We start from the raw sequence: 27,960 nt of genomic DNA, 5'->3' as shown, positions 1-27,960 counted from the left end.
CATTCTAATTCTACCTTTCAGCACCTGGTCCTTATCTTGCAGATTACAGCCCTCAGGTGCAGATCCAGGTACCTTTTAAATGGAAAAACTCAGCAGGTCTGGCAGCATCGGCGGAGAAGAAAAGAGTTGACGTTTCGAGTCCTCGTGACCCTTCGACAGAACTTGCCGGGCAAGTTCTGTCGAAGGGTCACGAGGACTCGAAACGTCAATTCTTTTCTTCTCCGCCGATGCTGCCAGACCTGCTGAGTTTTTCCAGGTAATTCTGTTTTTGTTTTGGATTTCCAGCATCCGCAGTTTTTTTGTTTTTATACCTTTTAAATGAGTTGCGGGTTTCTGCCTCCACCACTAAACCAGGCAGCGATTTCCAAACACCAACTACCCTCCAGGTGAAGAATTTTTCCTCATGCCCCCTCTAATCTTTCTACCAATCACTTTAAATCTGTCCTCCAGGTAATTGATCTCTCCGCTAGTGGAAACAGGGCATCCCTGATAAAAAGAAAAATACTGCGGATGCTGGAAATCTGAAACAAAAACAAAAATTGCTGGAAAAACTCAGCAGGTCTTACAGCCTCTGTGGAGAGGAAGACAGAGTTAATGTTTCAAGTCCGTATGACTCTCCATCAGAACTAAAGAGAAATAGAAAACAGAGCAATCCTGTCTACTCTAACTAGGCCCTACATAATCCTGTACACCTCAATCAGGTCACCCCTCAGCCTTCTCAGTTCCAAAGAAAACAACCCAACCTATCCAATCTTTCCTCATAGCTGCAATTTTCAACCCCTGAGATTCAGATCTGCTTACTTCCTAATGAACAGGGAAATGAGAGAAACAACAGAAAAAGATGGGTGCACTGCTGGATTTGATCTAAACTTGTCTATTTGTGAAATAGTAAAGACTTTCCACAGTTTGCGAAATAAGAAGCACACATTTACTTTGAACAGTGAATGTCAATGACTCCCCGAGAGCTTCATTTGGTAATGCTATTTTCCAATTTGGGTTGAACCATACAGACCATGAATATGGTGGACTAGGAAACCCATCTGAGTTGAATTGCATGATCTCAATTAGAATTAACTTTGAGTTATGAGGAATGATTGAAGAAACCTGGGCTTTTCAGCCAGGTGACTAAGTGTTGATCTTATGAGAGTTGTATGATTGTTAAGGGATAGAAAATGGTAACGCAGAGTATTAGTTTAAATTAAACTGCAAGATCAGAACAAGGCCAAAGCAGCGATCATTATTTTTGGGAGAGATATCAGGAAATTCTTCTTCACATAAAGAATGTTCATCATGTTGAATAAACTTCCAGACAGAGTAGTAGAGATAATAACCCTGGAATTATTTAAGAAAAAGTTGGATGCTAAAATAGGAAGGTTAAAATTTCTTTAGATGGATAAATTGAGGTAGGTTAAATGACTTTTCTCACCCAAAATTACCTTGTGAAATTTAAGCAAGCTAATTTTAGCAATCTGATAGTATTTAAGACGTATTGATTTTAATTCCACTCTAACAAATCTGTGTACCTGAAGTGACCCATTGACGCTATAGGTGTAAATAAGAAAGCACGTAATCAGCAACAGTCAACACAAGACTTAACCACAGCCCTAATGTTCTGCTTTGGCACCTGCCCATTTTTCATGCGCATGGAATTCAAGGTTTCACAGTTCTAGAATACTTTGAAAATTTACTAATTTAGTAATAAATTAGTCACAATACTCGCATCAGAGTTCATTTGGTTCACCTGTACTTCTACTTAAAACAAACCGGGAGGTGGATATTAACGGAAAATTAAGCACTATCAAAAACTGAGAATATATATATATAAATAAGAGCTTTGAGGTTATTTATAAAATTGAAGATCCAGACAGAATAAACTGGTGTATAACATTATTTACCTGCCTGTTAATTTAATATGTATTCATTTACATGCATGACCTGCATTCCCTCATATGCCACCTGCCTCTCTCTCACCACGTGCTCACAAAACATTTTGTGCTAAAAGCAATTTTGGCTAACTCACAGATTCCTGCTTCAAAGAGAAAAAGAATTGTGTGTTCTATTGAAGAAAAGCTGAGTAAAATACAATGGCTATTAAGCAGAGTGTCAACAGCAAATTTCATCCATGAATTTAACTTGGGTGTTCATATTAACCATGTCATTAAGGCAGCAAAAAAAAAAAACAGGAAATTTGACGAGGATGCAGAACGTAGCGAGGAACAGTCACAAAACAAGCCAAAAGCAAAGTACTGTGGATGCTCGAAATCTGAAATTTAAAAAAAGTGAAAATACTGGAAATACACAGCATGTCGGACAGTATCTGTGGAGATAGAAACAGTTTCAGAGTATCCCAATTCCCTCCAATGAACAACGCATAAGGCTACAGAAGCTGCCATTTCAGGTTCCATGGCGAAGATATGATATTCCCATGATAACAATAGAGTTGGATAACTTGCAAAAAAAGGTTCTGCATGTGGAAACTGATGAATTGGGGGAGTGGCTTGTTGATGTCTAATGAACCGTTGAGAAGGGTGTGAATGCATAACTGGGAAGTACAAGCATATCAAACTAGTAGATTTGGCAGTGATGTAATAGGTAAATGAGATAGAATATCAGGAAGGGGCAGAGAGATAAGACCTAAGAATACACCAATATTGAAGACTGGACGTTATAAAGATAACAAAAAGTCAAAACTAAAGGCTCTGTATCTATAACATTCATAACAAAGTAAATGAATTGATAGGCAACATTGAAGCAAATAAATACGATCTGATAACAATCACAGAGACATGGCTACAGATGACAAGGATTGGGCTCTGAATTTTGAGGGATGTATGACATTCAAGAAGAATAGGAAACTAGGTAAAGATGGTGTGGTAGCACTGTTGACCAAGGATGGCACTGATGCAAGTTAGAGATGACCTTAGTTCAGGAGATCTGGATGTCGAATCGGTTTTGGTGGAGATGAGGAATAGTAGGGGAAAGAAGACATTAGTGGGAGTGGTCTACAGGCCCCCTAATAGTAACCACAATGTAGGACAAAGTATATAAGAAGAAATATTGGGTGTGTGTGACATGGGGATGGTAATAATCATGGGTGATTTCAATCTACATATAAACTGGAAAAATCAGATTGGCAGTCATAGCCTGGATAAGGAGTTCATAGGATGCTTTCAAGGTAGTTTTTTTTTTTAAGAGTAGCATGTCTGGGACCAACCAGAGAGCAAGTTATATTGGATTTAGTACTGGTATTGTGTAATGTGATAGAACTAATTAATGACCTCAGAGTGAAGGCACCCCTAGGTAGCAGCAACCACAATATGATTGAATTTTATATCCAGTTTGAAAGGGTCTAAGACTAGTATTATAAACTTAAATAAGGGCAACTATGTGGGCATGAAAGCTGAGCTAGATGAAGTGAACTGGGATACTAGACCTGGGGATGGTACAATAGAGAAGCAGTGACAGACATTTAAGGGGATATTTCAGAATAAGTATATAAAGAAAAGTTCTAAAGGGAGTACCCATCATCCATGGTTAACTAAATAAGTTAAGGAAATCATCAAACTTAAGGAAAAAGCATATAACTGTACAAAGGTGAGTGGCAGGTCAGATGATTGGTCAAAATATAAAGAACGGCAGAGAATGACTAAAAGATTAATCAGGAGAAAGAAATTAGGGTATAGAGGAAGCTAGCTAGAAATGTAAAAATGGATAGCAAGAGGTTCAACAGGCATTTAAAAAGGAAATTATAAGTAAAGTGAGTGTTCATCCTCTCGAGAGTGATAGCGGGGACTTAATAGTAGATAATAAGAAAATGGTGGATGAAGTGAACAAATATTTTGCTTCTGTGTTCACTACAGAGGATACAAAAAGCATTCCAGTAACAGCTGTAAATCAAGAGGCAGAGGGAGAGGGGAGTTTGGTGAAATAACAATCAGTAGGGAAGCGGTATTGAGCAAACTGAATGAGCTGTGGGCTGACAAGTCTGCAGGCAATCCAGAGACTGAAGATTTGGACAATCATAAAGCACTTGCCTGCTTTCCAATATTACCACTGTGCTACAGCTAGAGGATCAATGCATTACTCAAAATCTAAAATTCCACCACAAGAAGTAATTGCTGAGTCACACATATATTTACCTATGCTTTTGCCAAGTACTGGGGTGTGATACAATAAGGGCTGTTATGATTTTCTTGGCGAAAACTGTGGTCCAAAGAACAATGAGTGCAAGGAATTCAAAGAAGTGAAGGATTTAACTGTAGGTTATTTTGTGGATGATCTAAGAAATATATCAGGATGTTCGTGATGAAAATGTTGAATTGTTCTTAGTTGACAATGCAAGTCAAAGAAATTTATTATTTATTGTTCCAGAAAGTATTGAAGGTATCTATAGCATGAGAGAAAGCCATGACAGAAGTGGTAAGAATGGCATGCAGGAAGAGAGTGGATATGCATCAATAGGTTGGCTAGCATCCTTCCATCTGCGAGAGATGATGGGAATATAGCCTCAAAACGTTGGTCGTCAGGTGAGGTCATCTGCCGCACTTCTTTTGATGGCTGAACAAGATAATAATGGAAAGTAAAAGTCTGTCACAAGCTTGCTGATGGTGCAGGATGATCTCTGCTGAACCCTTGTTTTCTGGACTGGCATCAGTTTTGGAGCTTCTGATGCCACATGTCATCATGGTGGGGAATACCTGCCCACAGCTGGTGTTGCCATTTGGATTGACGGTCAGCTAGGGTTTCCTCCTTGTTGTGGTTGATGTTGAGGGCTTTCATGGCTCTTATGACAACATCCTTGAATCGTAGCTTTAGGTGCCCTGCTAGTCTCTTGGCACAGGCTACCTACCCGTATAACATATCCTTGGGGCTGTGGCATCTTCCATCCTGTGAACATGCGCAAGCAGCTGAAGCTTTCTTTGCTTGATTAGCACCAGCATACTTGGCATCAGGGTTCAAAATACAAGGACGGTGGGTGGATTCACCCTCAAAAGCCTCCAAAAGGTCCATGAAAAAAATCAACGATGGGAGTCACAAATGAGAGAAGTCATCTCCATACATGGGAGAGACGGAATCTATGAGGAGCTGTTCCTCCAGTCACAGATTCCATCTCTCCCATGCTCACTGCCCCAGTTCCTCCAATCACAGGTTCCCTCTCTCCTGCTCTTGCTGTTCCTTAAGAGAAGGAATGTATGATTAGAGGAACAGCAATGCCAGGAGAGAGGGAACTGTGACTGGAAGAGCTGGAACAGTTATTCTGGCTGGTTCCACTGCTGGCATCATGCTAAGTGTGAACCCAGATGAGTGGGAGCAAGATAGCAACAAGCAGCAGGAGGCCTCACTCAGCGATGCATATCCAAGATAAGTGACCACAGTGCCTGAGTTAAGGCCAAGACGTGGCTCAGACTCAGGGCATGGATGGGCCGGGTTTGGGAGAGAAGCAGCAGCAGGAGGTGGAGAAATGGCAGGGCCTCCACCTGAATAAACTCTACTGTCTGGCTTTCAAATTCTTTAACAACACCAATACCTTGGTCTGCAGAGACACTCTCAAGTGGATTATTGGTTTTTACCCTCTGTGCAGTTCAAAGCAGAGGTACAACCGCATTCAGAAATAGGGGTGTTTGGAAGGTTTTCTGCATCAACAGAGGGTGGTGGCAGGTGGTTGAAGTGATAGACAATCTCAAGGAGTCGTCTGATGAATCATTGGTAGTGCTGTTGGTTACAATGTTGGAAGTAAATTTTCACCTGGACTTTTTTTTCTTTTTATTTGTATTTTACTTAAATAAATTGATTGTAAAACTTATGTTAATTCAGTCTTTGGCTACGAGAGGAGTTGACTTTAATAAATCATTTATAATAGTTTGTGGCAAGGTGTGAAGAATTGATAAATATTTAAAGTGAAAAAATTGTAGGGCCATGGGGAAAGGGTAAATGTGAGTGGGGACTAATTTGATAGATGTCTCTCAAGAAGCCAGCACAGGCATGATAGGCTGAATGGCCTCCTTCTGTGCTGTAACATTCTATGATTTCAGACAGCCAGCATGCCTCTGTCTGTTTCTATATTTGTGTACAAACTTTCATTGTCCATTGTAAAAAGTATGGCATTGGGAATACAGTTAGTGAGTTAACCACCTCTATGAACTGGTATGTGTCTTTAATGTAACTAGGGTGCAAATGTGCTATGGTGTTCCAATCTATGTGTCCTTAAAGCAGTAATGACCATATGAGGAAGTGCTTGGGAAAAAAGCATCACTGAAATGTGATGTATATGTGAACTAAAGCATTCATTATCGGTCAGCGTGGTGCTGCAGAATTAATTTGTGTATTCCCCTTGTTGCACAGTAGGACTTTTGGAAGTCACTATTCTGATTTGTTTGTCAACACTCAAAACAGAAGTATTAAGGGAAAGGAAACTTGAAATGGCAGAACCAAAGAATGGTTTCAAGAGTGCTAATTGCTTAAAATTAATTTGTAAAAGGGGCTGCAGATGTGAGTCTCATTCTCAATAAGTTTCCTTGTGCTAAGTAGTTAGAATTTTCATTTTGGAAATAGAGTATGGGAGATTTATTTACAATAAATTAACAAAAAACATTTTATTTATAGATCCCAAGTTAGATTTAATATATATACACAGTCTTTGGTATTTGTGCTACCTTATCTATCCAAAGAAAGAAAGAAAAAAAATCAATGCAAATACAGAAGGTGACATGACTGCATCACCTAATAAAAGAGCTGGTGAGAATGGAAAAGGAGCCCCTGAAAACCAGAAAGTAGTTCGCAGAAATCAAAAAGTAGCCCTTGAAAAGAAAAATATTTGGACTCCTGCTTGCCCTAGAAAGGACTGCTTCATTGGTGACTTTGTCTTTCCATGTGATGCCGAGCATCGCATTCACCATGTGAACACCGAAGATGGAAGTTTTTGAGTCTTTGTTCTTGGTGGGTGTAAGGTGGCCAGGCTTCTCTGCCATCCAGCAATTTGCTTAGTACACAGGGCTTGTAGGCTTGATCCTGTGGGTCAGTTTGTTGTTTTTCCATGCCCATTTTGTCAAAGTTGGTGGCTGCCTTTCCAATGTGTGCATTGACCTCTACATCAAGAGACAAGTTGTCTGTCACTGTAGATCCAAGGTAGCAGAATTACTCACTGCTTCCAGTGGTGTGTTGTTGAGTCTGATCACAGGTGGAGACAAAACACCCTATCCCATAACTGCAGTTTTCTTGATACTGATGCTGAGGGAGAACATGACACAGCATAGACAGGCGATCAATGAGCCCTTAGAGCTGAACTTCTGTCTGGGCAATTAGTGCAGCATCATCAACATACAAAAGTTCTCTGATCAGACAATGCCGCACTTTTCTCTGGGCTTTCAGTGTACAGCAGTAAAATTCCTCTTGGAGGAATAATAGCATAACAACCTGCATTTAAATAGTTTCAAGGCCACTTTGAAAATATAACAATGGATGCTGAGGAGAGATTAGGAGGGCTAACAAAAGGCTCGATTAAAAGGATGGGTTTTGTGGAGGTTTTTAATGGTAGAGAGGAGTTTAGGAGCTCTACAAAGGGAAGGACAAGACATCTGAACTGTGAAATAAACAGTACAAGTGATGTTAATATTTACAGTAGCAGGGCTATGCTGTAAGATAAGAAATTTTGTTTTACATGGATTGGATACAGAGTTTTGAAAAAAATTGTCAGTCTATATATATATATATATATATATATGGGTGATGGCTCCTTCACACCTATTCTAATTCTAATTACAGCAAAATAAACTAAAACTTCATTGCACAGGTTTCTCACAACCACAGTGAGGTCATTCCCCCCTTGTGGATATGCACCGTCCAACTGTATTCAGTGTTTAAAGGAAAACTATTGAAGAATAACTGATAATCCTTCAAAATTAAAAACTAACTATTAAACACAGTCTAGTAACAGACATTCTATATGTATTTCTGCAAGTTCATTCAACATTATGAAGATTAATTCCAATGATATTTTGGGCTAAAAATTCAATTAAATCCATTAGCTGGTTAGGGGATCGTGATGTGTGACTAGCCAGCATTTCTTAAAAGCAGCCTGTCCCTCCTAAAGTTCCAGTGCTTTTAGGCTGCAGCAGCTCAGGGAGCTGCTTTTGAATGCTTTTGAGGGAAGGAGGCAAACTACCAATGGGGTAAGAGTCTGAAAAGAGAGCTCTCAGGTTCTCTGATGCAATGCCAGACAATTGAAAGGAGGGGAGGGGTGATGTTTCCGCAAGGGGCTAGGGGACCCTCAAGACATACCCTCTGAAGGGAACAGGGTCAGTGGTCAGGGAAGCGATTTGAAGGAATCTGGCCCTAAAGACCTGGCTGCGGTGCTGTAAAAAGTTCAATAATCACACGCAAGTGTTCAAGACCAGTGAATCTATCTTTGAAAGACATCTTCTACCCATTGCACCACAAACCTCTCGTGCTATTCAATGCCCCATTACTCAGCAATCAGCATTCATGCTTAGCATTCAGATGTTCCATCTCAACTACACACACTTATCAGCGCTGCAAGTCTCACATTCACATCTTGCAGCTTTTAAACTTCCAGTTATTCAGCTATGGCAGGCACATTACCTAAATGTACTGCAACACATTCACTGACACTTACTTTCCTCTTGCAGGATAAGGTTGCACATGACAGGAGTGAACAGCCAAGAACCAGTGGAGGACAAGCACTCCTGAGCCTCTTGGAGGAGACAGTGCTCTGCATTACAGGAGCCAGCAGTGACTGAGGCCATTTCACCTGGCATTACTGGGAACACTCAGGATGACAGTTTGTTCTTGCCTTATGTACCTTCTCAAAAACCACTTCATCCTGATCTACTATCTGACAAGAAGGGTGAGGTGCCAATGGTCTAACCATGGACCTTTTGCTCTCCATGCTAACCCTCCTTCCCTCATTTCAACTCTCCCCATCAGCAGATGAGTTCTGCTGCAAGGGGCTCAGATGGGGACTTCTATAGGATTGTGTACTGGGGAATGCTGTCGGGCATGCACAAAGAGGTGCTTGGTGTACTGGCAGGCTTGTCACAAACCCTCCCATCACTGTCAAGGAGCTACAGCTTTCTAGGGTGGAAGTGGTGGCCAATTCCATGACAGCATTTGCAAACCCAGCCATGTTTGGTGGCTGATGTCTCAGCTTCTATTGTAGCGGACGCAGAAGCCATCCAATATCTCAGTGCTGCAGTGGATGCTCAGTCTGAGTCCATGAGATCCATACTTGTTGCCATGCAAGACCAGCTTGGTGCCTTGCAGACACAGATTGGTATCCACTGCCATGATAGCAGCAATGTTCAAAGGGACATTCAGGCTCCCACAGCAGTCCAGAAATCTGTGCCCCAACTGATTATTAGGATTGCTGTGGTGCCACAGCAGTAGGGAGACAGTGGTTCCACGGTATATGAATCTGTATCCTCTCTCAGGATGACAGCATTTGTGCTCCCACCACTGTCTCTCTGATGGCCCCTCTGCTGTTGTCTGTCAGTATGCCAGTCCAGAATGCTGCCACCCAGAAAGTCCATACTGCACTTTTGTAGCCCTTGCAGTTACAGAACATTTCCCGGTTTCTATGTAGCACCTACCGTGTTTCATGTGTGTAGTCAATGGCTTCCTGCACCATTGGGAGTCCCACTACACTGCCAAAGCCATGTCCCATTTCTCCTGCTTTACTCTGGTTGGAGTGAAGTTCATCTTCTTGTCTGCAGAGCCTCTGTTACCTACCTGATGCGGTGATGGATGGTGAACTGTGGTCGGCAATTTCGCTGCTCATTATTGGAAGGATCAGCTTACATAGAAATTTATAAAATGTAATTCTAGGACCAGTAATATATTTTTCTATAATAGTTAATTTTCCTCATTTACTTCATTGAACCATTCAGACCATCGTCCCATGTTGGCTGTCTGTAAAAGATACTCAGCTAGCCCTCCTCCCCAGATCCTTGCACCACCTTTAAAATTGTGCCCTTTAGTTTATTTTGCCTTATTTCTTTCTTCCTACCAAAATGTATCACTTTGCACTTCCTCTGCAGTAAATTTCATCTGCCATGTGTCTACCCATTCCACCAGTCTATGTCCTCCTAATGTTTATTATCATCCTTCTCACTGTTCATTACACTTTCAAGTTTCTTGTCATCTGCAAATTTTGTAATTGTGCACTGCACATTCAAGTCATTAGTACTGATCATGAAAAGCACTGGTCCTAATGCCATCCCTGGAGAACCCCACTTATAATTTCCTGCAGTCCAAAAAAACTACTCACCACTATTTCCCATTTCCTATCCTTTAGCCAGTTCTGGATCCATGCTACTCAGCTATCCCTTTAATGCCATGGAATTCACCTTTACTGACAAGCCTATTGATGGCAGTTTATCATACACATTTTGGAAGTCTGTAAACACAATAACACCAACTGCATTGCCCTCACCAACCTTTTCTATTATTCGTCAAAAAACTTAAGCCAAGTCACTGAAAAAATGATTTGCCTTTAACAAATCCAGGCTGGCTTTCCTTAATTAATGCACACTTGTTTAAGGACTGTTAATTTTGTCCAGGATTTTCATTTCCAAAAGGTTCCCTACCATCGAAGCTGAACTAATTAGCTTACAGTTGTTGGGTTTATCCCTGCACCCTTTTTTGAACAAAGTGTTAATGCTTGAAATTTTCCAGTCCTCTGGCATCACCACTGTATCCTTGAGGACTAGAAAGTTATGATCAGTACATCTGCAATTTACACCCTCAATTCTTTCAGCAATTTAGGATGCATCCCACCCAGACCTGGTGACTTATTTACTTTAAGTGCAGGCAACCTTTCCAAAACTCCTCTTTATCAATTTCTAGCTCATCCAGTATTTCATGAATGCGGTAATCTGAGGTACAATAAATCTTTAAGAGAATGTGAGAAGATTGACCACGTGACTGTATTATCCAGTGGCTGTGTAGCGCAGGGTACAGTATTAATCACAAAACAAAAACAGAATTACCTGGAAAAACTCAGCAGGTCTGGCAGCATCGGCGGAGAAGAAAAGAGTTGACGTTTCGAGTCCTCATGACCCTTCGACAGAACTTGAGTTCGAGTCCAGGAAAGAGCTGAAATATAAGCTGGTTTAAGGTGTGTGTGTGGGGGGCGGAGAGATAGAGAGACAGAGGTGGAGGGGGTTGGTGTGGTTGTAGGGACAAACAAGCAGTGATAGAAGCAGATCATCAAAAGATGTCAACGACAATAGTACAAAAGAACACATAGGTGTTAAAGTTAAAGTTGGTGATATTATCTAAACGAATGTGCTAATTAAGAATGGATGGTAGGGCACTCAAGGTATAGCTCTAGTGGCTTTTTTTTTATATAATGGAAATAGGTGGGAAAAGGAAAATCTTTATAATTTATTGGGAAAAAAAAGAAGGGGGAAACAGAAAGGGGGTGGGGTTGGGGGAGGGAGCTCACGACCTAAAGTTGTTGAATTCAATATTCAGTCCGGAAGGCTGTAAAGTCCCCAGTCGGAAGATGAGGTGTTGTTCCTCCAGTTTGCGTTGGGCTTCACTGGAACAATGCAGCAAGCCAAGGACAGACATGTGGGCAAGAGAGCAGGGTGGAGTGTTAAAATGGCAAGCGACAGGGAGGTTTGGGTCATTCTTGCGGACAGACCGCAGGTGTTCTGCAAAGCGGTCGCCCAGTTTACGTTTGGTCTCTCCAATGTAGAGGAAACCACATTGGGAGCAACGAATGCAGTAGACTAAGTTGGGGGAAATGCAAGTGAAATGCTGCTTCACTTGAAAGGAGTGTTTGGGTCCTTGGACGGTGAGGAGAGAGGAAGTGAAGGGGCAGGTGTTGCATCTTTTGCGTGGGCATGGGGTTGTGCCATAGGAGGGGGTTGAGGAGTAGGGGGTGCTGGAGGAGTGGACCAGGGTGTCCCGGAGGGAGCGATCCCTACGGAATGCCGATAAGGGGGGTGAAGGGAAGATGTGTTTGGTAGTGGCATCATGCTGGAGTTGGCGGAAATGGCGGAGGATGATCCTTTGAATGCGGAGGCTGGTGGGGTGATAAGTGAGGACAAGGGGGACCCTATCATGTTTCTGGGAGGGAGGAGAAGGAGTGAGGGCGGATGCGCGGGAGATGGGCCGGACACGGTTGAGGGCCCTGTCAACGACCGTGGGTGGAAAACCTCGGTTAAGGAAGAAGGAGGACATGTTAGAGGAACTGTTTTTGAATGTAGCATCATCGGAACAGATGCGACGGAGGCGAAGGAACTGAGAGAACGGGATGGAGTCCTTACAGGAAGTGGGGTGTGAGGAGCTGTAGTCGAGATAGCTGTGGGAGTCGGTGGGTTTGTAATGGATATTGGTGGACAGTCTATCACCAGAGATTGAGACAGAGAGGTCAAGGAAGGGAAGGGAAGTGTCAGAGATGGACCACGTGAAAATGATGGAGGGGTGGAGATTGTAAGCAAAATTAATAAATTTTTCCAAGTCCTGACGAGAGCATGAAGCGGCACCGAAATAATCATCGATGTACCGGAGAAAGAGTTGTGGAAGGGGGCCGGAGTAGGACTGCAACAAGGAATGTTCCACATATCCCATAAAGAGACAGGCATAGCTGGGGCCCATGCGGGTACCCATAGCCACACCTTTTATTTGGAGGAAGTGAGAGGAGTTGAAGGAGAAATTGTTCAGCGTGAGAACAAGTTCAGCCAGACGGAGGAGAGTAGTGGTGGATGGGGATTGTTCAGGCCTCTGTTCGAGGAAGAAGCTAAGGGCCCTCAGACCATCCTGGTGGGGGATGGAGGTGTAGAGGGATTGGACGTCCATGGTGAAGAGGAAGCGGTAGGGACCAGGGAACTGGAAATTGTTGATGTGACGTAAGGTGTCAGAGGAATCACGGATGTAGGTGGGAAGGGACTGGACAAGGGGAGAGAGAAGGGAGTCAAGATAACGAGAAATGAGTTCTGTGGGGCAGGAGCAAGCTGAGACAATCGGTCTACCGGGGCAGTTCTGTTTGTGGATTTTGGGTAGGAGATAGAAGCGGGCCGTCCGAGGTTGGGCGACTGTCAGGTTGGAAGCTGTGGGAGGGAGATCCCCAGAGGAGATGAGGTCAGTGACAGTCCTGGAAACAGTGGCTTGATGTTCAGTGGTGGGGTCATGGTCCAGGGAGAGGTAGGAGGAAGTGTCTGCGAGTTGACGCTCAGCCTCCGCGTGGTAGAGGTCAGTGCGCCAGACAACAACAGCACCACCCTTGTCAGCGGCTTTGATGACAATGTCAGGGTTGGACCTGAGAGAATGGAGTGCAGTAAGTTCAGAGAGAGACAGGTTAGAATGGGTGAGAGGAGCAGAGAAATTGAGACGACTAATGTCGCGCCGACAGTTCTCAATGAAAAGATCGAGAGAAGGTACGAATCCAGAGGGAGGGGTCCAGGTGGAGGGAGAATATTGAAGATGGGTAAAAGGATCCGTTGAACTGGGAGAGGACTCCTGCCCAAAGAAGTGAGCCCGGAGACGAAGACGGCGGAAGAAGAGTTCAGTATCATGCCGAGCCCGAAATTCATTGAGGTGAGGGCGTAAGGGTATGAAACTAAGTCCTTTGCTGAGCACTGAACGTTCAGCATCGGAGAGGGGAAGGTCAGGGGGTATAGTGAATACACGGCTGGGGTTGGGACTGGAAGAAAGGGTGGGGACGGAGGGACAGGCAGGGGTGGAGGGTCCTAGATGGGTGTTGGTGTCGATGAGTTGTTGGAGCTTGCGTTCCTTAGCACTTGAGAGAAAGAGAAAAAGTTTCTTGTTGAGGCGTCGGATGAGCCGAAGGATAAAATGAAACTGGGGGCACGCGCAGCTTTGAAAAAGGGTACGGCGGTGCTGCTGGAGGGAGAGGTCGAGTGTGTTCATATGGCGGCGCATGGCACTGAGAGTGGATTTCAGAATGTGACGGGAACAGCAGTCCGAGAAACGTTTTATGTCCCGGAGATACCTGTAATCCTGGGTGGGTTCGAAACATGAGGGGTGGAATTTCAGTTGAAATTCACGTGGGGTAGGTCGGAGATGGAGACAGTCACTGAGAAAGGAGATATGGCTGTGGAAGCGGGTTTTAGTAAACACCTTGTCAAACACTAGGAGAGAAATGGAAAGCAATGAAGGTGAACAAGGCAACAGAGAGATCCGGAAATCTTGTCGCAGAGAGGAACAGAACTTCTTCAAGGAGGTAGGCATTTCTTGAAGAGCAGTGGCAGTCAATTAAACACAGAGATAAAAACAAAAAAACTGCGGATTCTGGAAATCCAAAACAAAAACAGAATTACCTGGAAAAACTCAGCAGGTCTGGCAGCATCGGCGGAGAAGAAAAGAGTTGACGTTTCGAGTCCTCATGACCCTTCGACAGAACTTGAGTTCGAGTCCAGGAAAGAGCTGAAATATAAGCTGGTTTAAGGTGTGTGTGTGGGGGGCAGAGAGATAGAGAGACAGAGAGGTGGAGGGGGTTGGTGTGGTTGTAGGGACAAACAAGCAGTGATAGAAGCAGATCATCAAAAGATGTCAACGACAATAGTACAATAGAACACATAGGTGTTAAAGTTAAAGTTGGTGATATTATCTAAACGAATGTGCTAATTAAGAATGGATGGTAGGGCACTCAAGGTATAGCTCTAGTGGGTTTTAATCAGTTGTTTAGAATAGGGTCTGGTTGGAGAAGCACACATTATGTTAGTGCTCTGTTAGTTGTGTAAATAAACAGTATGTGCTTCATCTTATTTTGTACTGCAGATGCCGAGACCATTGTTTGCCAACACACCCACCATTAGATAGGCATTGCAACCGTGTTCGTGAGCAAAGTGACCCAACAGAAGGAACATAACTGGCGACGAAGCAAAACATCACCAGTCGACGACAGCAAGGAAAGCCGCAAAAATTCCACTGAAGTGAATCAGCCGTGCCTTTCAGGCCAATTGTAAGTACAGCCCTCGCCATAGTCGTTGAAGTTATCTCCCTCCAGTATGCCACAATTTGGCCATATCAAACCGTTTGATTAGACCACTGCTGACTGGTCACATTATATTGAATGCCTCACATTCTTCTTTTTGGCCAACGACATATCAGGGGAGGAGAAGAAGTGGGCGATCCTCTTATTGACATGTGGCAGTAAAACATACGGCCGAATTCGTAGTCTAATGGCACCCAACGTCCCAGATCCAAGAGCTTTGATGAGTTGATAAATCTAGTGAAAAGCCACTTTCAGCCGAAATCCTATGTAGTAGCCTTGAAACAACTGGCAGAGCACTATGAGTTTGGGACATCGATTAATGATATGTTAAGAGACCGATTAGTATGTGAGATTAACAAAGACACCATTCAAATAAGGCTGTTGTCAAAAATGAATTTAGACTTCAGCATGGCGCTGGGGTTGGCGCTGGCAATGGAGAGCACAGTCAGGGGTCCAGAAGCGATCAAGGGAGCACAAAATGGTGCCGTCCTTCACGTCAGGAGGAAAGCACCAGTTAGAAAAGGCGCAGAAGAGTATGGCTCTGAGGAAAGGTGGGAAACAGCCACCATTAACAGACCAGCAAAAAGCAATGGTTCAACAGAGAAAACCCACATTAATAACGGCAGAAGTGGAACCAGACAGCCTGCAAACGAATGACAATTTAAAAGAATCAAGTGTTTCTATTGCCATCATAATGGGCACATTAGGTGATATTGTAAAGACAGATTGAGACAAAATTTTAAACAAAAAGGTAGAAATCGTGAAATCCAGATAATAGAGGAACCAGAATAAACAGTCAGATATTTACTCACCACACAATTTAAAAATTGGTAAAACAGAGCCTATCTATGTGACAGTGGAAGTCAATGGAAAACCCATCCAAATGGAGGTAGATACAGGGGCATCCATGACAGTTATAAGGGAACATACGTTCAAATATCTGAATGGAAGAGGCCACTCACTAAATCTGGAAAATTCAGATGCTAAATTAAAGACTGGTGAAGACACACAAGTAAGAGGTATATGCAAGGTTCCAGTACAGTATGGAAGCCAGTCTGTTAATTTACCCAGTAGTGGTAGCAGGGGAGGGTCCAAGTCTACTTAGTCAGAACTGGCTTAAGGAAATAAATTTGGAGTGGACCGAGATTTTTCAACTCAGAATGAGAGATCTGCAAAAATTATTACAGAAATATGCCTCTGTCTTCAGGGAAGAGTTCAGGAATATTTAGGGGCAGCAAGGTAAAATCCACATGGATCCAGGGGCAACCTTCAGATACTTGAAGGTAAGGCCAGTCCCCTATGCGTTATAAGAGAAAGTTGATGTTGAATTAGACAGACTGGAAAGGTTGGGAGTCTTACGACCTGTACAATTTTCTGAATGGGCAACACCCATAGTTCTAGTACTAAAGCCTGACCAGAGTCTGTGAATATGCAGGGACTACAAGTTGACCAATAACAAAGTGGCCAGACTTGACAAGCACTCTATGCCAAAAATTGATGAATTGTACTGCAAGCTGGCAGGAGGAACTGCATATATGAATCTCGACATGAGCCACGCTTACCAGCAAGTCGAGCTAGAAAAGGCCTCTTGGGATTTTGTGACTATAAGCACACATAGGAGGTTATACCAGTATAACAGGTTACCTTTCAGAGTCTCGTTGACTTGGGCCATTTTCCAACGGACTATGGGAAATTTACTTCAAGGTCTACCCCATGTGGTGGTTGATCGCAATGATGTCCTAGTGACAGGACTAATTGAAAAATGTATCTTCCAGGCAAAAGAACTGATTTACCTGGGTTATAGGGTCGATTCGCAGGGCCTTCACCCAGACAAGGTGAGAGCTATTTGTGAGGCACCAGCACCGAAAAACGCCATAGAACTCAAGTCCTCCTTGGGAATGATGAACTACTATGGCTGTTTTCTCCAAAGTTTCTCAACAGTACAGGCTCCATTATGCAGCTTACTCAAGAAAAACTATAGGTGGACTTGGTAAGCTCCACAACAGGCTTTTATGACAGTAAAGCAGGCCCTGTTGGTACATTTTGACCCGAAGAAAGAATTAATTTTAATCTGCGATGCATCCCTCTATGGAGTAGGGGGCGCTACTCTCCCACCGGATGGCGGATGGCTCCGAATGGCCCATTGGTTACATCTCAAGAACACTGAGTGTGGCAGAAGGAAGATGCTCACAAATAGAGAAAAGCGGCTTATCCATTGTTATTTGGCATTAAGAAATTCCACCAATACATCCAAGGTCACCACTTCACCATTGTATCCGAACACAAGCCACTACTAGGCTTGTTTGGGGAAAGTAAGGCAATATCCCCAATTGCCTCGGCATGCATTCAAAGGTGGGCACTGATTCTAGCTGCTTACGAATATACTTTTATCCACAAGCCGGGAAGCCAGACTGCAAATGCTGATGCACTGAGCAGATTACCTCTAAAAGACAGCAATGTGAACATCCTCATTCCTCAAGAACTTGTTATTAAACTTTCTAGATTTGTCACCAGTACATGCCAAACAAATAAGAGAGTGGATAGGCCGTGATCCAGTTTTTGCAGAGATGGTCTAACAAGCCAAAGTCGGACGAAATGAAGCCCTATTTTAATAGGAAATATGAGCTCACCTGCTAGGATGGTATTGTGCTGTGGGGAGCAAGAGTCATTGTGCCTCCGGAGGAAGACAGCCAGTATTGACCAAATTGCATAAAGTTTACCCTGGCATCTCTAGAATGAAAATGTTGGGGCGCAGCTACTTATGGTGGCCAGGGATGGACACAGAAATTGAAACTTTTGGTCAAGAGCTGCATGTAGTGCCAGCAGGTACAGAAATGGCCCCCTTCTGCTCCACTGCATCCCTGGGAATGGCTAGGAAGGCCATGGGTCTGCCTCCACATTGACCATGTGGGGCCTTTTTTGGGCCCAATGTTCCTCTTGATTCTAAATGCTCACTCGAAGTGGATGGATGTATAAGAGGTGAGATCACCCACATCTGTCACCATCATAAACAGATTAAGTCAAGAGTTTTGCGATACATGGGTTACCAGAGATAATAGTGTCTGATAATGGAACAGCATTCACCAGTGGGGAATTTCAAAGATTCACAAGTCTCAATGGCATAACGTATCTTAAGACCTCACTATACCACCCTGCATCCAATGGTTTAGCCAAGAGGGCAGTCCAGACCTTCAAGTCCTGAATGAAAAAACTGGATGGTGACCCTCTTGCAACTAGATTATCACATTTCCTACTCAGCTATAGGACTACACCACACACGACCACTAGTATTGCCCCCACAGAGACGTCTCAGGACACGTTTGAGTCTCATAAGACTGAATTTAGGGGGGAGGGCAGAGAGAAGTCAGGAGGCCTAGAAAAATGGATACTATTACCACAGTTGTGAAAGAAAGGTCACTGTTGGAGATGGGCCCAAATGGCTACCAGGTGAAGTTAGTGCAATGACAGGGTGCCTGTCCTATCCCATATCGGTTGAAGGTCGGATAATTAGGAGACATGTAGATCACCTCAGGAAAAGGGAAACAGATCTACAAGAAAGGATACACCAAGCATTCCCGTTGGAGTCTACACCACATGTAGAAGGAACTCTCCTTGGTTTGGAAGTTCCTGTAGGATCCGTTGAGCCTGAGAGAGTCAAAGAGACAAACTTACAGGTTCCTAGTGGAGAGCCTAGTGGACAGATGACCCCTGAGAGGGAGGCCTCAGATAAACCATCCAAAACCATAGAACTTCGACATTCAACACAATTGAAGAAGGCTCCAGAGAGACCGAATTTGTAAATAGTTGATAAATTGTAAAGACCGTAAATTATAGGAGGGATGTGGTAATCTGAGGTGCAATACACCTTTAAGAGAACATGAGCAGATTGACCACGTAACTGTATTATTCAATGGCTGTGTAGCGCAGGTTACAATGTTAATCGGTAGTTTAGAATAGGGTCTGGTTGGAGAAGCACACATTGTATTAGTGCTCTGTTACTTGTGTAAATAAACAGCGTGTGCTTCATCTTATATTGGTTTCTGCATCTGCATTACATTGTTTGCCAACTCACAAACTGGTAGGTAGGCGTGCAACCATGTTCGTGAGCAAAGCAACCAACAGAAGGAACATAACAATAAGTATAAGTTTCCTCTCTCTCATGCTGTAAAACTCCTTTGCATCTGTTTTTGCATCTTCAGGTCCAAATGGGCATGGGTCCACAGCACAAGATAGCCCAAATTTGGCATTCACTGATACTAATGACAATTTCATTCACAAAGACAACAGGATGGCTATTGCGAAAATGGAAAATTGCCACACTGGTGCATATGTGTCTGCTAAGATTTAGTTCTGTTTCTAACCATATCTGACTTGAAAGGACTTGGCACTAAAAGTGGATGCCTACAACGGAAAGCATTCCATTCCCCAATGCACAAATTCTAGGTCTAGCACAAACTTCAGACAAAAAGAAGTTTTTGTGAATATTTCACTATGTACTGAAAAAGTATAACTTCACTCTAGAATTGTAATTTGAGTGTTAAAGTCCATCTTGCTGATACCTGCACTGAATTATCTTGGAGTATTTCCTGCCATTGATATCAATGAGTGTTTTGTTAGTTGTAGGTCGATTGAGCCACTGGGATACCTTGTCATGAGGCTTGTCTCTTTAAATCCAACATAATACTGTATATACTTTCTGATGACCCTATGTGCAACAATGTAAATGCTTAAATATAGTGTGATGTAACTGACTAAATAGATGCCATAAAGAAGGGGAAATGCATCATAAAGTCATCCTGTCGAACACAAAGAATGTTTGGTAAACAAAAACACCAGGGAATATATATGTTATATGTTGTGGTGAAAATGAGGGTCAACTTTTCTGGGAGTTCTCATTTCCCACACAAAGAAGTATTAAAACAAGCAGCTCATACTAATAGTGCTGGGTGTCAGTAGCTGGATATTTGAACTTACAGCTGATCATCAATCTCATTTTATACGGGCAACAATAGCTGTATTTAGTTGATTATCTGTATTCAATATTTTGAATTCAGAGATTAGTAGTTGTACACGCCTACATTCCTGATATCTTAGTGTTTTTGCAATTCTGCTAAGTAGCCAGGAATGATGCAGGAAATGCGAGTCACCCTTTAAACAGATGCACGGTGTATACTATCAGTTTGCAATGACGTCTTTCGGCTTCAATGACACAGTCAGGAACTCAGTAATGGTCTGGTCAGAGGAACACTCAGTGTTTGTGTAATTGCAACCGACGTGCTCACATTTGGACTGCATTTTCCACCCCACATTGTTCCACTGACTGGTCTTCCTTTCATAGTTATCAGGAATCCAAGCATCCTGTTTTTGAAAACAGAGTCATGGCTGCCTTTAACCTTTATTTTAACCACAGCGAAATATTATTCTGATTTTCCACCCAAACTGTATGACTCTAACCTGAGTTAAAACTTTAAAGGTAGTACCTTTACATCTAAAAAATTGTTGGGAAACTTTTTTTTTATCATGTGGGGAGAGACAAGAGGCATGCATTATTGTTATCTAGGTGATGTAGTGAACCATACTGGTAAAATGAATATCATTACATTTTGGGCGCTCGTGGGCAAACAAAAAAACGTTTGTGAAATAATTTTTCATTATGACATACACCATTATATCGTCCCTTCCCTTTATGGCCCCCACGCAATTTCGTCAAACTTTATATTTTCTGAACGGATAATGTTCAAGCCAAGAAAAGTGGACCACATTCAACTTGAAAACAAAAGGAAACATTTCTTTTCTAGCCAAAGGTCAGGTGCATAAAACCTCCAATTCAGTTAAAAAAAAAGTTCCACACTGCTGTACCTTTACACATCATGGTCAATTTTATCACAGAATTCTAAAGCATCCAAAATTTCCAGCTCACTTCGATGCACCATATAATATACTAAAATTTGGTCAATCTACTTGCTGAATGACCAAGTGAATTAATTACATAAAACTTTGGTTAATTAAATATATAAATTTAGATAAAGATGCCAGCGAGGGAGGCGTGCCCTATCTGCATCATCTGGGAGTTTGTGGAGAGCAGCATGGTACCAGGCAGCCACATCTGGGTCAAAATCCTGGAACTCCTTTGCTAACAGCGCTATTGGTGCAGCTACACCAAGTGGACTGCAGCGGTTCAAGAAGGCAGCTCACCTCCACATTCTCAAGGGTAATTAGTGATGGGCAATAAATGCTGGCCTAGCTAGCGATGTCCACATCCTGTGAGCAAATAAAAAAGGAAGTATCTGTAGCTCGAAGAACTTCAGTTCAGAGTTGTTAAGCTGCAAGCTAAAGTGTAGCGATTGCAATGCATCAGGGAGGAAAAGAGATGCTTTGACATTTCGACCCAAGAGGTAATCACATCCATTGTGTTAGATACTTTCATGATAACGAAGGAAAAAAACACTGAATTGCATCCGGAAATATTGGACTTTAAAAATAAGACCTGAATTTGTAAAAAACGCACACAAACCACTGGCTGGAATGCTGCAGGGCGACTCCCTAAGAGGTAATGGAGCCCCATCCTGTTGCCAGACAAAGTACTTCTAAAGATGTTCAGAAACTAATTGCTCCTTCCGGTCAAGACAATGGGACATATGGGGGATAAGTATCATCTCGTTAAGGAATCCTGTGAGAAATGCCCAGACAGATTTGTGAATTTGCTTCCCACTTGGTGTATACAAATAAGGGATTAAAAGTGAGCTGAAAAGCTGCCTGGGTGTCTGTCTGTTGGTGGATGTTCTGAGAGTCTATTGGTGGATGTTCTGAGAGAGCATGTGCTGGAAGTTTGACTCAGAAGTAATAGCCACATCCAGTACCCCTGCAAATAGCCATTTTGCAGGTATCCCAATCTCTCTCCCTCTCCACTGAAGTCAACATAACTAGAACCTCAAAACTACCCAAGTCAATACTACTGAAACCTTGAAACACCTACCTAAGTCAATTCTACTGGAATTTCAAATCGCAATGCTCAATCATCTACTCCCACAAGTCAAGGACTGTTCTGTATCGGCTTTTAATAAATATATACATTCACTTACTTCAAGCTAAGTTCTTACTTTTAACCTTTGTGACCGTATAAGCATGTGTTTTATCCCTTCTTGCCTTTAGTAATTAATAAACTTACCCTTACCTTTAACTCAAGAAAGTCTGATCAAATTAACTCCTTCAAAACCAGAACAATTGGGTCTGGGAAAAAGGTATCTGTAAAAGGGATCCTTTTTAGACTAAATCTTGTTGGGTGGGGGTTGCTGAGCTGAACAAAGACAGGGAGCCAGTTCATACCTTCTCAACTGGGTTTGGGGGTTTCCCAGCCAGACGGTGACAAATTAAGAGATCTCGCATGGATCAACAACTTTGAGGAACCTCACCTGGGGGGGCAGCCATAACAAATTGGAGGGCTATATTAACTGTGTACCCAGTTAGCGTCAGAGGCGTACTGTCAGAAATTCCACACCCTCAGGAAATAGACTGACCAGATGTACCTGGAATTTGAATGGCTTAAGCAACTTGCTTTTGACCATTGGGTGTGGGCACTTAAAACAGAAGCCACTTATGGAAACCTCCATGAAATAATTCTCCTTGAGGAACTTAAAAACTCCCTACCCTTTCCAATAAGAACGCACCTAGAGGAGCAGCTGGTCACAGGGGCCAAGCAGGCAGTCACGTTGGCTGACAATTATGGGTTAATCCACAAACCCCCGTTCCAGAAGAGACCCTCCCCTAGTCACCCCCAACAAACTGGGAAGGATAGAAGGGGCGGGGAAAGTGATAGGAAACTGAGCACCCGTGAGAGAGGGGGAAATTTGTGGGTCCTCCTCAGGATAGAAAGTGTGGTGCTGAAATGAAAAGAAGCCTGTGTGTTTTAACTCTTGGAAGGTAGGGTGCATCTGGGCCAACTGCTGGAGGCTACGGGAAAAACCAATGGGATTTATCGGGGCACCTACACCCCGTGCAGAGAATGGGAATCAGTCAGAGAGCATGGCAGACCGGGATATGGCTCTGACAGCAGCTGTGAATCCTTGCAGAGGCACTCCTGAGAATGTGGATGAGGTTAAATGAATCCTTGAGGGTTACTGGGATTTTGTATCCGAAGGAAGGGTGGCCACATTTGTCTATAGCCCAACAAGCTCCAACAGAGGAAGTTGAAGAGGCACTGCAGGCAAAAGACCCTCTGGTCTGGTTATCTGAAACCTTTTTTGGGAGTCCAGAAGACCCTAAGGAGGTGATAAATAAATCTTCCTTGGTAATGGCCCAGCAAGTTGACCCACAGTTAAAAGCATTAGCTCAGACTGCTCACAATGAGGCCGACAGAAGCAGTCACTGAATGCTTCTTTAAAAATGAAGTGCTGATGAAGAAATGGAGAACCCCTCACAGGCCTGAAACTGAGGTGTGGACAGTGATCCACCAGGTGGTAGTGTCACCAAGGTACTGTGGGAAATCCTGGAGGTGGGTTATAACAATATGTTTTAAATTTAGTGGTCAGGGACGGGAGGATGTGTCTGCGACTCAATTAGGTAAGGAGACGTCACTGTAGTTGTGTTGGAGCCTCAGGCTTTGCCGTTGTCCAAAATACATACTTCCTACCAGTGTGGATTAGAACAAAGATTATAGGGTGGATGGGAAAATTGGCCATGGGCAAAAGGGAATGTATAGTTGTGGTAAACAGTGTAGCCAAGTGAGGCAGACACTGTTCCATGACACGGAGTTCTGAAAGCTGTGTTGCCTGCCCGGTGTCAAGGTTAAGCATGTCTCTTTGAATCTAGAGAAGGGTGGAAAAGGTCCTGTTGTTGCAGTTCATGGAGGAATTAATGACATAAGTAGAACTAGGAATGAGGTTCTGCTGAGTGGGTTTGAAGAGCGAGGGTACAAAGTAAAAAGCAGAATGTCAAATCTCTGGAATAATAATGAGCTATGTACAATTTGGAATAGGGATAAACAGATTAGAAGTTTAAATGCATTGCTGAGAAGAGGGGAGTGGCAGGCAGGGGTTTCAATTCATGGGATGCTTACATTAAAAGGACTTGCTCTGTTGGGATGGACTTCACTTAAACTGGCTTAAACCAGTATCCTTGTGATCTGGATAACCAGGGTGGTAAATAGGACTATAGACCATTAAGGAGGAATGGGTTCATGCAAGGAAGAATCTATAAGATAGAAGAGAAGTCAAGTTGTGGAGCAGAGTAGCCATCTGGGTAAAATCAAGTAGATTGTATCAGAAAGGTATTCTGAGATTAACAATGGTAATACAACGTTAGCAATTATGGCCACATAAGTGAAACACAGTAAAAAGTTAAGATGCTATATGTATGAATACACAAAAACATTTGTAATGGGATAAATGAATTGATAGCATAAATAAAGATAAATGGGTTTGATCTCGCAGTCATTATTGAGACATGGTTGCACAGTGACGGAAGTTTGGAAGTAAATATCCTGATTTATCTAATACTATAGTTACTGCTGGGGCCTCACAAACTGCATCAGTGTTTTCTCTCCTTTGTTATTTCTTAGCTCCACCCGTATTAATTCTATATTCTGATTTTCTGGGCTATGATCTTTTCTCGCTACTGCTTTTATCTCATTCTTTATTACCTACCTCCTTTTCAATTTTGCCTATCTTTCCTAAAAGTCAAATACCCTCAAATATTTATTTTGCAACCTTGGGAAAGCTGCAATCCTATTCTCAGTAATAGCTGCAAAATCAAATCCATTTATTTTTATTTGTACCATTAACTCATCTATCTGGTTATGAATGTTTAGTGGATTCAGATATAACACCTTTAATTTTAACTTCACACTATTATTCTCTGCTGTGGCTTTGGTTGCTGATGCCCTCTTACCATTATAATGGAGTATAAATAGGGTATAATGGGGAGGGGGCGCAAGTGTGAAAGTTTGGCAGGAAGAATGGAAAAAAATGGTTTTTAAAAGGTCAGAGCCTACCTGAATGTTGAAATTCATAGGGATTTGGGTGTCCTTATATTTGAATCACAGAAGGTTAACATGCAGACACAGCAAGCAATGAGATGACCTTCCTTGACTGGAAAGTCTAATCTTAGGAATAAGGGGTTGGCCTTTTGAGATGAGGAGAAATTTCTTCATTCAAAGCATTGTGAACCTTTGGGATCCTCTACCCCAGAGATCAAGGGATATGAGAATAGGACAGAAAAACAGGGTTAATGTAAAAGTTCAGCCATGATCTTATTGAATGATGGGGCAAGTTCAAAGGACCGTATAACCTACTCTTGCTTTGGTTCCTTACATTCTAATATTCTAAACTACATCTTCTAAACCCTTGATCATATATCCTAGATGTAAATAGCCATGGATATTGTGATATGTGTATAACTGCTGCGCTTTTTATCAAATTAATCCGTATTAGCATTTCATCTGCTTTTCTACAACCTTTTGCTTTCAGTTAAACGGTCTCTGCAACCTTAACTATTAATCCGGATTTGTTGCTTGATAATGAATTGAAGGGCCAACAATTCAAAATGACACATAGAAGTAGCTATATTTATTCACAAGTCTCCTATGGTGCATTTATACTACATGATCAGGAAAAGTTCAATTAGAAATCATTCTGTTTTCATTCCTTGTGCTCAAGAATCTGTTTTCTTCACATTTTAGGCTGGATGTTAGTGGAACAGCTGCAACACAAAATAAACTGCACATGTGCTTGTTGCCACATACTCAGGTGTCTTAAATGCATTATGCAGCTGGGAAACGTCTGCACAGTGAATACAAAACTGTACTACAGTGGAGTAGCTTAGTGCGCTAGTACTTAAAAAAATCATAGAAGCCTTTGCTCACATGATTATGTATATGGCCATTGGTGGAGGAATTAACTCTGAAAATGGATGCAGCAACTACCACTTTTAAGCAGCCTTAATCCCTCCAACGGTACCTCAAATATATTGCTACCATTTCCCAAGATTTTGCTCCCACTGCCAGCTGTTTCATAAGTCCCAATAAGTGTGCACATACTTCCACTTTCAATTATTAAGAACAGTGGAGCAACATAAATGTTTAAATTGAAAAAATTGGATGTGATAAGATCTAAGGTCTGAAATGGACAGAATGGAGCATTGTGCTAGAGCTTTCATATCTGGGTCATAGATTCAGATTCAGTCCACAATGATTTAAATGAAAGGGTCCTCCATCTCCTCACGAAAATAGTCCTACATAAAATTGATTTCGGTAATCTCAATCTTGTTCCTACTTTCACTGCATAAGCAATCCCCTAATTCAATAATTTTGCTCAGTCACAGGATACTTTGCACTGAATGTTTAAAAAAACCATATTGGTTAAATAGGCAAAGTTTTCAGAGGTTGTGAGTGAAGCATAATTTTGCACTGTTCTAACTTGAGTTAAATATGTGAGATCAGAATCAAACAGTCAATCTGGGCAAATTCTCCAAAGATACTTTTTGTACAACACAATAACAACTGAAGTTGCCCAGCTGGTAAAAACACAAAGACTTTAAACTGTTGTCAAAGCATATAAAGCAAGAAAGTCAACACCATTGAGGATGAAGCAGCCTGATTGATTGGCACCCTATACACCATCTTAAACATTCACTCTCTCCACAATCGACATACCATGGCAGCAGTGCGGACCCTATGCAAGATGCACTGCAGCAACTTGCAAAACCTGCTTCGACAGCACATTTCAAACCCATGACCCACCTATAAGAACAAGGGCAGCAAATACATGGGGACACCATCACCTGAAAATTCCCTTCCAAGCCACACATCATCTTGACTTGGAACTATGTCGTCGTTTCTTCATTGCCGCTGGGTCAAAATCCTGTAACTCCCTTCCTATCAACACTGTAGATGTACCTACACTAGATGGACTGCAGCAGTTTAAGAAATCAGCTCACCACCACCATCTCAAGGGCAATTAATGATGGGCAACAAATGAGGCTTTGCCAGAAAGTCTTACACCCCATGAAAGAATCAAAAACATCAAGTGCAGTTTACCCTGCAATGTAATTCGATCTAATATATTAAGACTATTCAAAATATCTACTTAATTGTGTACACAGTCATTCTTTGACATATAATTGTTCTCTTAATTGTTCCTAAAGTATGATTTGATTAAAAGCATTATATTAAAGAATTGAAGTATTAATAATGAAGGGTAAAATTGGTAATATAAAAAAATTTAGGAACACTAGTAGGTCAATGCCTCAAAATGCCCAGAAAATAGGTGTGCATTTTTTTGATTTGGCTTTAGTTTCACAAGAAGAGTTTTAAATAAAATCTTCAAAGTAGACAAAATATAAACCAAAACAAAAACAGAATTACCTGGAAAAACTCAGCAGGTCTGGCAGCATTGGCGGAGAAGAAAGTCCCTTCTCTTCTCCGCCGATGCTGCCAGACCCGCTGAGTTTTTCCAGGTAATTCTGTTTTTGTTTTGGATTTCCAGCATCCGCTGTTTTTTGTTTTTAAAATATAAACCAAATAGGCCATAATATGCCAAAGAATTTTCACTACATTTTACTATCGAGAACAAATTGCAGTTTAGCGATTTTGCATTATTTTATTTCTCAAGCGTGAACATATAAAAATAAATAATTTCTTACCTTATTGGAAGCCATCTCGCTGACTGACCGGTAGGTTTGTATTGTCTCAAGTTGATCCAAACACCAATCTAATTCTTCCAGAGTCTCCATGGCTAACTTTTGATAGGATTCTTCTGTAAACAAGCACATAGGCATGTAATCAGGGTTCAACTCCTGCACAGTGTCCATATCAGTATTACTTGAGCAGCCCAAAGTCAGACCACAATGTTCCTTCATCATGCGTCTCTGGCTTTCCCTTTGGTTACAGAAGGCGATACGGTGCTGCTATTGCTGTCCGTGTTCGTTGTCATCAGATTCAGGATGTCAGTAATTCATCAACAAAAAATCTTCTGGAGGTGCCAAGG

At 42.2% G+C, this 27,960-nt stretch overlaps 1 protein-coding gene across 3 annotated transcripts in view; it reads right to left on the bottom strand.

Annotated features, from left to right (window-relative positions):
* pde4ba (phosphodiesterase 4B, cAMP-specific a) overlaps window positions 1-27,960 on the bottom strand; it is a 753,168-nt gene that overhangs the window by 46,715 nt on the left and 678,493 nt on the right. For all 3 annotated transcript variants that reach the window (XM_041207962.1, XM_041207961.1, XM_041207963.1), the window contains one exon: window positions 27,617-27,729. In XM_041207962.1, coding sequence (XP_041063896.1) covers window positions 27,617-27,729 — 113 coding nt within the window. The remainder of the gene's footprint in view (window positions 1-27,616; window positions 27,730-27,960) is intronic.

The sequence above is a fragment of the Carcharodon carcharias genome, chromosome 16, assembly GCF_017639515.1.
Source record: "Carcharodon carcharias isolate sCarCar2 chromosome 16, sCarCar2.pri, whole genome shotgun sequence".
NCBI classification, from domain to species: domain Eukaryota; kingdom Metazoa; phylum Chordata; class Chondrichthyes; order Lamniformes; family Lamnidae; genus Carcharodon; species Carcharodon carcharias.
The sequence above is the reverse complement of the archived record's forward strand: the minus strand, read 5'-3'. Positions and strand labels throughout refer to the sequence as shown.